At 39.5% G+C, this 14,132-nt stretch overlaps 1 protein-coding gene across 1 annotated transcript in view; it reads right to left on the reverse strand.

Moving 5' to 3' along the window:
- Positions 1 to 2,141: 2,141 nt before the first annotated feature.
- Positions 2,142 to 14,132, reverse strand: part of LOC140244950 (importin-5-like) — a 41,429-nt gene continuing 29,438 nt past the window's right edge. The window contains exons 13-25 of the mRNA XM_072324558.1: positions 13,355 to 13,573; positions 12,519 to 12,735; positions 11,811 to 11,872; positions 10,892 to 11,048; positions 10,263 to 10,435; positions 9,447 to 9,558; positions 7,947 to 8,002; positions 7,078 to 7,200; positions 6,660 to 6,734; positions 6,338 to 6,482; positions 5,454 to 5,682; positions 4,289 to 4,430; positions 2,142 to 3,382 (exon numbers count right to left, since the gene is read on the reverse strand). Coding sequence (XP_072180659.1) covers positions 3,290 to 3,382; positions 4,289 to 4,430; positions 5,454 to 5,682; positions 6,338 to 6,482; positions 6,660 to 6,734; positions 7,078 to 7,200; positions 7,947 to 8,002; positions 9,447 to 9,558; positions 10,263 to 10,435; positions 10,892 to 11,048; positions 11,811 to 11,872; positions 12,519 to 12,735; positions 13,355 to 13,573 — 1,803 coding nt within the window. The 3' untranslated portion in view covers positions 2,142 to 3,289. The remainder of the gene's footprint in view (positions 3,383 to 4,288; positions 4,431 to 5,453; positions 5,683 to 6,337; positions 6,483 to 6,659; positions 6,735 to 7,077; positions 7,201 to 7,946; positions 8,003 to 9,446; positions 9,559 to 10,262; positions 10,436 to 10,891; positions 11,049 to 11,810; positions 11,873 to 12,518; positions 12,736 to 13,354; positions 13,574 to 14,132) is intronic.

Consider the following 14,132-nt stretch of genomic DNA (forward strand, 5'->3'; position numbering starts at 1 on the left):
GTGAAAAGCTTACCAAGCTAGTACTAGTCAGAGTTGAGATTTTTTTTTTCAACAATTCAAATATTCTATCCGTAAGTTCCGTTTTATACAAGATCTCACTCAAAACATCAGTTCATTCAAATGGGTTTCCATGATATAAGTGGGAATGAAAAATGCACAACACATCAGCCTAATATATTTGAATACATTCACCTGCTGTAATGTAATCCCACTTGCTGATATTGATGTAATGTTATTAGGTAACTTTACAGCTCCAACACACATGCCCAGCTCTGTCGTTCTCACTTAAATAATACTCCATTCTTTCTTCTTTGTCAAGCATTCACATGATGAATTCTGACATAGATTAGATATTTCCTTCTTCCAAATGTGATTTGGCTTTACTGGTATATTTTTCTTCCAAAAGAATACCTATTCCATAATTATTGGGCATGGTCAAAAGGTTCCTGTCTGCTGATAAACAGATAAAAGTTCAACCAAGTCAACCCAAATTCCGTACATATCTACATGGCAAAAGGAAATGTGCTTATGTTGACAGTGTCATAAATATTAGTTCATGTTAAGTTACTCATCACAATAATTGAACTGGGTACTTCATCCAGTGAAATAAAATTCTATTCACACAATAACCAAGGCAGCCCAACAAGAACAACAAAACAATAGGGAGTACTACAAAGTTTTCCATTCTAAATGAGTTAACTGCAAAAATTCAAATAACTAGAACATGCATGCATGCCTTATATATCATGATATATCATAAAGTAAATATTCACTTATACGGGTCCCAGTCTTTTCAGACGATTAAAACAATTCAAACATATCTCCATCTCTTGGAGCATACATAACACATAGGACTTCAGTCCATGAAACATGCATTAAACTAATAGAAAGATAGCACAGGCAAAGTTTTCATAATTTTCAAGAAAAACGACACGCTGTCTGTTTCACCAATACAAATTTGATGCGTCGGGACACCCCAGAACTCTTTCGTCCCGGTAGGTTTACAAACAATGCACAGCATGCAGTCTATGCAAATTACTAGAATGTTCCAACCTTTTTTAATGCTTCAAATTAAACCAGCAGGGCCAGGATTACACAAGTAGTGGAAGCATGTATTTTGCAAACACAAATAGCTCATTTTGCTCATACAATGGTGATATACATTTGTAAACCAAGGCTCAACATTAACACTGGCCTGGAGCCATCAGAAATAGGTGTTGGGCCACCATTATGAAAGATATTATATGTTTTGGTTGCCTGATCTGGCTGCCAAAATTTTGCAAGTGTGTTCATTGTTTTTACATGTTTTCCTCATCCAGAAAAGTAAAAAAGTACAACCCCACCCCCCTAAAAAAAGTATTACAAGATAATCTTTTTTTGACGAGTGATACATGGTAGTCACTGCGCAACATGATGCCGACGTTTCTACGAAGTGGCACCCTGATTTCCAAAACTGACAAATTTGAGAGTTCATGTAACCTCTAATACTCCGGCAACAAGTTTCCTTTTCACTATATAAAGTAATAAGAACTGGCTGGTATCGCATGAAGCTTCCATGCTTACTTTTCTAGCAGTGGTTGTTTCTAACAAACTGGAAGCTTGCCTACGGCATGTCTGAAACAGCAGCAAGCTGATGTACGCTAAAAATTGATTCAAAGGACCATGTCTTCAGAAGGAACTGCTGAGTTTAAAGAGCTTGATGCGTGAAGTCTTCAGGGAGATGGAAAAATATCCATAAACTTGAAACATTATTCTACTCACCTCTTTAAACTTACAGCAATACAAAGCACTGATTGTCAGTCGCCAAGTCTTTCGTTAATATGTTTCCATACATAGAAAACCGAACAAGTTGGCAAGTTAGCCTATTTATGTGCTGGAGTGAATGTAACTCAACTCTTTGGTTTAACTGTGCAACATATTTCTACAGTTTTATCCATCACGGACTTAAGCTATGGTTCTATCCCTATTCAAATATAACCCTTATCATATCAATTTATTCATGTATCATTTCATCTACTTTTATAATTAGTTTCTATGTTTCAAACTGCATTTTGCGGATTTTAATTTTTCCCCAGCGATATCTATTTTATTGTGATATATGAAAAACAAATCCTAATTAAACTCAAGTCCCCTAATCACTTCAGTTGTTGGAAACTTAAAATCAAGAAATATGCACCTCAAATATACACCCTGTTGTTTGGATTTGATTCAGTCAAGGAATGCTTTGATGTCAGAAACCTTTTGCTTTTATGAAGCACATTCCCCTTGCACTTCACAATAACCACTATGTCATTAAATATATGGCCAGTCTCCCACATGCTCTCCTGCATCTAAACATCATAGCTGATTTGCTCAAAAGTACACTGCCGTATAGATAAAAGCATACACATTTAACCATCTTATCATATGATCACAGTTGGCCAGAATACAATGCATAATGATGAACTTATTGCAACATTTTCTCTGATTTTCTTCCCCCCAACAAAGACCCTATGAAGTCTCGAATCCCTGAATGGTTAGAATATTTATTCTTTTCTTACCTGTTGGGCTTCAGGACTGTACATAATGCCTTTCTATCCTTTTTTAATCTTACATTTTGCCATATATTACGAGATCCATTGAAGCAAAAGATTTTGCTTTAAAGAGAAAACAAAACACATGTACTGTGTATGACCTCATGTATAATACAATATTACATGGTCATTCATGTACCAATTATTTAAGGATTAGTAAATGTTTAAATAAAAATTTAATAACAACATTTTACTTTGCATACCTCACACCCAGTTTCCTGATCACGGACTGCAGTTTGATTTGATATATTTTCCGAGTGCTGTACATTTACCGACAGTGATATGGTGTTCTACTACTAAAAGTCACTCTGTAAACTTGGCGAGGCAATGTTCCAACATTACTGCAAAGATGGTAGACGTTAGCATACAGGTCCCTACATTGTGCAAAGGTAAAAAGTTGCTGCTTGATTTTTCTTCCAAATGGCACGATCACCTCTGAACTCGTCTCGTCTGCAGAGCACAGAAAGTGTATTGTCTAATCACACAGGATCCGGAGTGTATCCAGCTTTCTTCTCGCATCGCGTCCAGCATCTCCCGCCGTTCCACGGCAGAACATGCGTCCCAGAGTATTTCTCAGTTCTCAGGATTCACACAAAAAAGAAAAGAAAATAAAACCTGGACAGTCGACCACGCACTCGCCTGACAGAAGATTGAAACTTTTCTCCATTTTTCGTTGTTGTTTTCGTCAGGAGATGGGGGCACCCTCATTGACAAATTTACGAAGCTGTCATCTGAAGCGCAGAAACAAGGGCCTCCTGGTGCTCCTCAGTGAGGTGGGGTAAACACAGCGACCAGAGTTCGGCGTTGCTCTGCGAGAAAAGACGATGACGTATGAGGGTGTGAGAAAGAGACAACCAGAAGATGGCAGACGGACGTGACGGAGAGATAACCCAACTCATCCTGAGAAGGCGAGCCTCTGGTGCTATCATCTTTTCCCATTTCACTTCTTATCAGGATATTTAGCCACCAAAATATGTGCTTTTTTTGACCAGCACGTGTTGCAAAGGCTAAGTTCACTGAATGGGACATTCAATGACTTCATTGAATAGCTGAGATATAAAGGCAGGAATGGTGTGATTCATGACTCTTTCAACTTTCCATTCATAGCGAAGAACTAAGAATTGACATCATTATCAAGTTTTACATCTAAGGTGACTTGAAAAGAATAACTCTGATAATGACACAGAACTGAGGGCAATTTCAGTTTTACGACAGATTATGTATGATTGCATGGGATTATCATTATATTATGATGAACGAGCATATAACTATGGTACATGAGAAAGATTAAAGATTAAAGATTGCGAATGAACAACAAAGTCAAAATATTTAAGACTTTTTCTGGAGCAGTTTTTCATGATGTCTGACTTTTCAATAATATTAACTATATGGTCTTTTTTTTTTCCAGGGTAACCTCTTAAGTGTTGCTACTGCAATGCTACAGGGCCCTACCATTATCATTGACATTACGCCATTACTATTGAAATAATTATGTTTTTTTTTTTCCATCTTTGACGAAACAGCATTAAATTTCACACCATTTTTTATCTAAGAGCAGACAGTGCTTGGCTGAATGCAAGCATGTCATTGGCAGCATCAAATGACACTGAATATAGTCAAATGCAATACACGGCAAAAACATTAACTGCCCTTTCTGCCTTTTTTCTTTTTCTTCTTCTTCAATCATCTACATCTTGTCTTCCAGTGTCACCCACCTGCACCTCACGGACGATGCCGCTACACCTCCGGAAGACCTCCTCGCTCTCGCTCAGCGCCTCCCGAGCGAAGGCCTCTGCGATGACGGCTAGGATGTTGGGGAGGTTGGAGTTGTTTGCTCCCAAAATGATGGCATTATTTCTTGAATTAAATGACATAGGAAGCGAAGAGAACACACATAAATATTAGTCACAGCAGACTCTTAGTTGGGTTCATACAAGCTTTAGGCATTCCACATTCATGTACTCATCAATAACTACTTTAGCACATTTCCTGGACTTCATATCCAAACAAAAAATAAATTTTTTAAGGCCAAAGGGAAATTTATGCACTTATGACGGCTCATAAGAAACATGCAAAATAGGATGAGATAGCAGTTCATGATGTAGACTGAAGATGGGCACATAATGACACTACAAAAGTGGGAAACTAGTTCTGCAGACTATCTAAATATATTAGCATAGACTCTGGAGGAACATAAACCTTCATTCCAACCTTAGGTTCAGGGCGAGTGATAAATATCTTAAGCACTCAGAATACAAGGAAACTGTTGATACGCTAATTCATCCACTTTTTACATAAATGTGTCTACACTACAATTTGGTACATTATCATTCCTATACCAAAAGCACTTTGGAGTACAATCATATGTCATGGAAAAGCACTTCAAAAAAAAAAAAAAGAGCAGATGCATTCCAACTGCTTTGATTACAGTGATGATTTGAGTATCATCATTACCACCATTTTATCCTGGATATCACAAGCATTATGTATGGTCATTTTATACAATTTTCTACAACAATATCTAATATCATATATTTGGTTTTTAGCTGTGCACAAACATGCTGTAGAACAGCCCTGGCCAATGCTTGTACCGTGCTGAAATGAAATAAATGAATGAATCAACCATCATCAATGATTACTGTAAAACACAATATTCTTGCGGCATGAAATTTTCGCAAATTGGAGCCGATGGCATTTTTCAGAACATGAAATTTTCGCTAGTTGCCTCTAACATTCAATGCATATATAATGTAGACGGAACTTTCGCATGCATTTTGATTTTGCGAATCTTGGCTCTCACGAAATTCACGAAAATAAAATGCACGCGAACATTTCTCGTATTACAGTATATCATCGGTACCGTCAGTAAAGATAACTCACGACTGCACGAGGTCGCAGAGGAAATTGTATATGTATGCCGCCTCCTCCCGGTCCTCGGATACCGGCAGCCACTGGAACCAGACGGGCAGGATCTCCTCCATGTTGAGGCTGTTCTGGTTGTGCTGGACGATCTTGGTTACCGCGGAGATGGCGTTCTCCGTTGCCGCCAGGTTGTCCTTCTCCCTGGACCCCGTCTCCATGATGACTTTGGTCAGAATCGGGATGGCCTCTGTTTATAGTGAGTGTGGAAGGGAGAGAAGAGGGGTCATCCAATTTTCTGCTTCTCAACATGCATCAAATATTCTAGTCTATGCATCATTTTCTTGTTACAACTACCAATATCTGACTTATCTTCAGTCTCAAGTAAATCACACGTTCACTCTTGCCCAACACTGACTCACTTCTGCTCTGTATTTGGATTCACTCTCAGAAGCAAATCTAAATCTTGCTGTAAATAATGCGAAGTACTATCTAAAAATCCTGATGAATCTTGCTTCAAAACCAAGTTAGTCTTCTTCTCAATTCTGATTTACATTCAGTCTCAAAGCTAACCAACTCTCAACTCTTGCTCCAAATTCAACAAGCTCCTGACCTAAAATCTCACTCATGTCTAGCATACAAACTCTTACTTTGAATCTGAGACACTTATGATCTCTAATATGACAACCTCTTAGTCAATACATCTGACCAACTTTAAACCTCAACTTTGACGTAATCTCAATCTCAAGTTTCTCCTGCTTTCAGCCTAGTGTCAGCTTCAACTCTGATTCGATCACGATGAGCTGTCCTACTATCAGTTTTTGCTGGATCTTCCAGTGCAACAAGGTACACAAACAACAATTTCTCAATACATCCAAAGGTCACTGAGAGTTCAGTCAACTTACCTAGACATGCTGGCACAAACTGCGGCCCTCCAAACTTGCCTAGAACCCCACAACCATACGCGGCGGCTTGACGAACTTCAGGACTCCGATCGGCCAGGTTTTGCAGCATGGGTCCCAGGAAGTAGTCCTTGTACTTGAAGGCAAGCTGAAAGGCAAACAGAGTGTAAAGTGAGGCGCTCAGTAGGAATAACATACTAGGAGTGGGGGGCCTTGCCAGTCTGTCAACCACACAAAAGCTTATAGCTGGGACTAATCAGGTGGGCATGGACCACATCGTAGCATGTAATTACTCAACCAGGAAGTCACGTAAAGAAATACTCACAGGTCCACAGAACTCGATGACATCATCAAACATGCAGATCGCCCATTGTCTGTCTGTCCAGGGTTTGTCTTGGGGCTGCAAAAGACAAACAGATCTTTCATTAGTACGTCGTCATACTGAACCATACTGATCTTGTGTATGACATTTAAACAGCAAAGAAACGGCTTCATAAAACTTGGTCAAACTATAAAATGTACAATGCACAAGAATGAATCATTTATGATGAAAAACATTTCTTTCGAAGAACCACTTTGCATAGAATGACATGATAGGAATGTCCTACAGCATTAATCGATGAACAAATAATCTAACATATTTTCAGTCCACACCCTTTGCACAAGACAGTGCATGTGTTTAGCGGAACAAAAGTAACAAATACGAAGGACACATTTGTCAAAGGAAACCAATTAGTACTTACCAGTAATCTCACAATGTTTGGCAGGAGCATCTCGAAGAGGGGCAGCGCTGTGTCCGCATGTGTGCCCATGACAGAGTGCAAGATGTCAGAGATCTTGCTGAGTAAATACACATCGTCCTCATCCTACGAGAGCCAGAGAACAGAAAATGTTTGGAGAAAACTCACAACTGTTCCAGTATTATATCTTTTTTAATATCTCTTCACCAAGCAAAAAACGAAAATAAAATGTCACTGATCTCAAAGAGTTAACCCTAAATCTAGCCTGGCTAAAATTAAAAAGAGTTAACTCTTAAACCTCTAACAATCACAAATACATAATTATCACTGATCTAAAAAAGTGTAAATCTGGCTCAAGGCATCATTTCATGGCACATGTTTCATCAAATTCAAGATATCTACGCCGTTTAAGGTTGTAGACTTTCATATTTTACCTGCATATTCTCATTCAATTTTTTTTTTTTTTCAGCTTCATAGGATTATTGCATATGTATTGACACTATCAACAGGCCTATGTTTTGTGCCATCTTCATACAACATTTATACACAAAGTTGGGCCAACAGGTCTCCTGAAGCACTTCGATGCCCGAGATCACATGTGAAGAGAGGCATAATTGTCATGGTAACCTTCAATACTACAGGGAATTCAAACATACAACTTCCTGAGCACTCTAAACCTTGGTGACCGTTAATACTGTATTTACAGCACTTTAGGAGTGCTCCTGAGCGTAGCCTTGCAAGGGGCTTAACTGTAGAGTGCTTCAGGGCTCGAATGTCTGTTCATACCGAGTTTTGAGTGCTTCATGAGCACTCCATACGTCATGTCTAAATGGGGTGCCAAACTATTATGAAGGCCGAGTATGAACTCTCACCTCATCTTGCAAGCCTTCCTCGACCACATCGTCATAGTCTTCATCTTTCCTTTGCTCTGTCAAATTGGGAGAAAGATCGAAAACATAGTGTCAAACTATGGTGTTAGGATCATTCTGCATCACACAAAATAAGCCTTTGTCCAGAATTCAACTCTCCAATATTTTTTTTGAGATAGCAGACAGTATTAACTGTATACCAAAGTAGTCATGAACATGGTTTGATTTGTCCTTTAAAGGACAAGTTCACCTTCATAAACATAAGGATTGAGAGAATGCAGCAATATTAGTAGAACACATCAAAGAAAGTTTGAGGAAAATTGGACAATCCGTTCAAAAGTTATGAATTTTTGAAGTTTTTGTGCAGTCACCGCTGGATGAGAAGACTACTGCAGTGTATGATGTCACATGCGTACAACAATATAAGGAAAATATAAAGAGAATTTCACAAAATTTCATCTTTTGAAAAAAAGTACACATTCCCTCGACTCGTTACTGACATAAGTTATGGGTAATATTATTCCCATTGCCTTCAGAAAGAGGCAAGTCAAGTGCTCTTTTATTATGCGAAAAAAAGTGAAAATATGTTGAATTTTCTTTACATTTTCTTTATACAGCTGTACTCATATGACATCACGAGCCTTAGTAGTCTCCTCATCCAGCGGTTCCAACACAAAAATTTTAAAAATTCATAACTTTTGCATCGATTGTCCAATTTTCCTCAAACTTTCACTGATGTGTTCTACTAATATTGCTGCATTCTCTCAATCCTTATGTTTATGAAGGTGAACTTGTCCTTTAACTACCATCAGTATCCTTTGCCTGCTATGACTGACTGCGTGATGGTTTGTTTCCTTGTAACATGACTGCCAAGGAAAGAACGGATGCTTGGAAGCAAGCAACCGCAGTACTGACGGCGAAGCTCCCTTCAAAGGATTACGCAGTGAGGAAAGCACATCTAGCCTAGGAGTACAACTGCCACAGACAGGGGACTTAAACCATAGATCTAGGATTTACAGCATGGTATCTTATCCGACAACTCCATTGTCTTATCCACTGAACCACAACAGCCTTTCAAAAGAACTTAAAAATTGTTCATTTAGGAGGAAGCTCATAGAAGCAAAATTATTTTTCAATAGAGACCCATTTCAATGTCACTAAACTATCAAGAAGCCCTCGCCCGTTATCCAATTTTTGAGAAGTAGTCCAATGTTATGATTTGTATTTCAAGTCATAGAGAACTCTAAACTGATATTTCCTTATTTATCATGTCGCTATAATCACATTATAATTCTTACTGCTGTCAATGACATCAAATCATATAGAAGAGTATTTGTCTTCTTTTGTTTTTTGAGGATCTGGAAGAGACCCCCCACAAGTGACATCTCAGCTCCCTCACAAGGTAAACGTAGCAAAGAAATCAAGCTTTTCTGTTTGACTTCTCTCTTTCCTAAAGCATGAAGAAATTTCGTCCAACTTCCTTTCTTCCTCATCACACCCTACCTTGTCTCTCCTCCTGCCGTTTGAAGTGTGACTCAAACATGTCGTTGAGGGTTGTGGCGACCTCTTGCATCTGATTGGCGTTCAGCGACCCTCTGCCAAGGAATTCGATGCACTGCGGGATAGAAAGCCAAGCCATCATCAGGCCAAATCGAGAAGCACAGAAATCTCATCACTAAATCCTTACCCATTTCGAGATGGAATAATGACAACTCTCTCATCATAGTGGAAAAGATAGTATGCTGGTCTTTGCACATGGGGCATATTCCTCGTATTAACCCGTTGAGGACAGACTGACTTTGCTACAACACACATTTCCCATAGACACCTGCCTGAGTATACTCGTGACTCGTCCTCAGTGGGTTAAAAGTGATCTTGATTCAACTCTGCTCTCAGTTTTTTTTCTTTTCTTTTGACCATATCAAGACAATTTATACCCCCAAGAACTATAAACCCCCGTTAAATACCAGCGAGTGATAGGGTTAGAGTACAGGTTACTTATCATCATGTCTGTATGATGCTTGGATTGCAACTCATAATAATCTCCCAGATTAACCGAACAGACCTCTAAAGATTAGCATAGCAGCACAGCTTGCTTGTTTTTAAATACAAGTTCTTGAGCATATGATGAGTGACAGTTTGACAATAAAAGGACACACATCACTACAGAGGATTTTGAAGAAAAAAAAAGGCTGATTTTAAAACAAAAAATGTGTTTGAAAAAAAAAAAATAAAGAGAGAAACATCGAGAAAGATACTGACAGAGGAAGGAGAAGTCATCAAGAGGGGTTCAAAAAGGACAACACAAGCAAAACTTACCTTTGCCAAGGACCCCATGTGCTGCTGTAGGATGTCCACCTCCGGTTCGGTCTGGATGGCCTTCAGGAGCTCTGGGTAGATGTACTTCCACTTCTCCACCAGGTACTGCTCCCCTTTGATCTTGGCACACTCCAGGAGGAGGGGCAGGGACTCTGACGCTGTATACCTGACAAGTGCGACCAGCCGTCAAGGAAGATACAACTATCCATCATATTATCCATCACACATCTATATGTGGGTGTGCAGCTCCCTAGCCCAGCTTACAAAGTTAGCAAGAGAGCTCTACGCATTGACAGTGCATTCATTGTTTCTTCGTGTGACATTCAAACCTGGAAAAAGTGCAATTTGTCATTGTTGTCCTTTAAGTTCATGGGCTCAGTCATGCATGACATTTGTCAAATAACTAGGTATGAACAAAAAGAAGGAGAGTTTCCCTTTCCTTACAACCAACATTGCGCTCTCCATAGCTGACAATTAAGAAATAGTAGCCCTCCAAAGCTGGATTACCATTTTTTTTTTTTTTTTTTTGGGGGGGGGGGGGGTTATGCACTGTATAGACGACAATATTTATACTTATGTAAGTATGTGTATTCATCATCAAAATGAAAATGAATTGATGGAAAGGATATCATCATGAAAATAGAACTTCAGCAGTGGAACCATGATCTCGACGACCTGGTCGGTGTAGTCGGCAAACGCCTCCTTGAGCTCTCTGGCGTAGCACACCAGCATCTGGCAGGCTGTGCTCTTGTCTTCCAGGCCTGCTGTCTTGATTCCAAAGCTTTGCTGTCGAGGAGAAAAGTGGGGGGGGGGGGGAAACACATAAGCAAGGCAAACTTCATCCAAACTGAAGAACTTGGGAATTTTTAGGACTGTGCTTTTCTTCCATTCTTTCTCTTTGAATTGTTTTTGTGTTATTTTGTTGTTGTTGTTTTTTTTTTGTTTTTTTGTTGTTTTTTTTTAAGAGACAGGTGTATCATTTAAGACTCAGCACAGGCATATTGCATGATGGATAAGATAAAGCTTCAGATCAAACAGAGATCAAAGGAGATTGAAGGTACAAATTTCAGATGATTGTGAATAGCCAAACTTGGACGTTTACTCTGTACTTCAGTTGCCTTTTCACGCAGTAACTGCTTTGCCATGTACATATAACACCACACACTACCAAGGTTAAAAAAGTTATTACTCAGTTCTCAAATCATCACATTAAAAATCTACATGAACTGCAATACAGGAAAGGAGAAAACTTACATATTGTATGATTGCACAGTGTTAATCTTACGATGGAAAATGAAGTACTAAATAAATGTTTTTCAGTAACTGGTATTTGATATTGAGGATAAGCACAGAGGATAACTACTTTTAGCACATAGAGAATTACTGATAATAATAATGGTTTTATAAATGTGAATTATCATTGTTGTTGTTATTATTATTATTATCATCATTATCATTACTGTTATCATCATCATTACTACAGAGCTAGGATATGCAGGAAATCTACTGTTGGAAGACAGAAGGATTTCGAGATGGTCAAAAACTTACCTGGTCTCCAAGATTCACAAACTGCCATCCCTCTTCCTCACTAATCGTCTTGGCATCCTCAGCTGTGGAAGACAAAAAGAACAAAGATTTGTTGGTGGCCATGAAAAATTCAGGAGTGAAGCACTTTTTTCCTCAAAGCCATAATGGTAGAGGCCACTACCAGACCTCCATAAATCTCTTCCACTCTGAAAAAGTATCACTTCTAAGAAAGCCTAAATTATCCAACTTCAGGTGGAGAGAGCAATGGGCATCACTGGCATAGCATGTCTCAAATCTGCAAATTAACTATTTGACCTTATGGTAATGCATAATGAAATAACCAAATTTCCTCCTGTTTTCATTCACTATGCCATCTTGCATTCTTGTGTGTAAGTTGGTCTTTTCTTCATTTGGTTATCCTTTGTGAAATGTAGGTAAAATTTGTATGCACTGCCGGAAGTTGGAAGTCTCATTCGATCATCGGGTGTATAAATCATCATCATCCATAATCATCATCATCATCATCATCATTGCCGTCATCATCGCCGTTATCATCACCACCATCATTGTCATCATCATCGTCATCATTGTGGTCGACATCATCATCACCACCATCACCCTCACCATCATCATCAACACATTAAGCTAACAGACTATTAAAGGGTCTCCAAGGCAGAGGATAAGTATAACAATGAGAAAAGGAAGGAAGGGTTCAGAAATAGCACTCACAATCAAGAAGAGCCACTTCTGGTTTGAGTGATGCGGTCTTGAGGAGCGGCCCCATGACAACGGGGAGATAACTCTGGAAGCTGGGGCCTAGCAGCTTGCACATTCTCGCCCAGGCCGAGATCATGTAGGAGATCTGTGGGTCGTCGTCCTCGAGGTCGCTGGTGTCCGTCTGTGTTCTGAGCAGAAGGTCCATGACGTCGTTTGCATCTTGCATGAACTGTGGAAAAGTTGAAAACTTGAATAAGTTGCAAATCTTAAAACAATGAGTTTTGCTATGAATTCCGATACAAACAAGTATGGTCAGCCAACACTTCATGCACTGAGGGACACTGAAAATTGATTTTGTACTAGTGAAATAAAGTCCAACACCATTTAACCACTAGTGCAAGGGTACCAGCCCTGAAAAGGGCATTGTAGCATTCTGAGGGCTGGAAGGCATATTTTTTGGTTTAAAAAATAGTATTTTCCACGACACCTGCAGTATTTTAGACAAAAAAAAAAACCCAAAACTGGTACTAGACACTGCAGAAAAGTAACAGCTGGCATCTCTGCTAATGGGAGTTTGCACATACATGTATCTATGAATGGTAGCATATGCAGAATATGAGGTTAATCAACCAATCAAACTCTAGCAAAATTTACAGATTCTGAATTTACAGATATGTTCTTCCTAAACAGCACCTCACTTACAGGTCTCTCGATGCAAAGAAGGCGTAACAGATAAGGAGAGAGACTGCCACCAGAGACCTGCAAATGCCAGCTACAACCACTACAATCTCGGCAGGAGTACAAAACAGATGACACGCCCACAGAATCTACCGCAGAGCAACCCTCACCTTCTGGGTTCCCACGGCCAGACCGATGAGGCTGATGCACTCTATCGTCTTTCCCCTCAGCAGCCGGTACTCCTTGGCCGTGGCGTTCTGCACGATGTGCTTGAGACTGGGCATGAAGTGGTCGTAGAAGGGCAGGAACTGCTCCTCGGTGGTGTCCGCCACGGCAGCCAGGGTCGTCACCATCTGTTCCAAGACCAGTTTGGTGCCCCTCTGGACCAGCTGTCAAGGGGAAGAAGATGGTGGAGTCAGATAGAATGCACAGTATGTGATGTCCCAAAAAAACTAACAAGTGGATTTCTGCATTGATAACTTTCAATATAATTAAACTCTCTGAATGCTAATTCAGGGTCTAAAAATATAACAACTCACCTATATTTTGCAGAAAACCCCATTCAGTTTGGTTAAGTGGTCACACAGAAATGTGGATCGCTGTAAAGCATGTCATGGGTCTGTTTTATCCACGTTTAGCACTTGGGATGTTCTTGGAACTGCACATTAATGTGTGAACACAATGGACAGAACATGGAGGGAAGGGATTCCTGACATGCTCTACAAAGATCCACATTTTTCTTTGACCACTGGAGCAAATTGGATGGGTTTTTTTGTAAGATGTAGGTAACAAGTTATAGTTTCAAACCCTTAAACTGTATTTGGATTGATTCACTATTTCTAAAGTTATCGTTGTGGAGGGTTCCGTTGCAAATTTGGTTTTTTGTTTGTTTGTTTGTTTTTTTGGGGAGGGGACATACGGTATAGACTGAGAGAATATATTTCGACT

The sequence above is a fragment of the Diadema setosum genome, chromosome 21 (genome assembly GCF_964275005.1).
Source record: "Diadema setosum chromosome 21, eeDiaSeto1, whole genome shotgun sequence".
NCBI classification, from domain to species: Eukaryota; Metazoa; Echinodermata; class Echinoidea; order Diadematoida; family Diadematidae; genus Diadema; species Diadema setosum.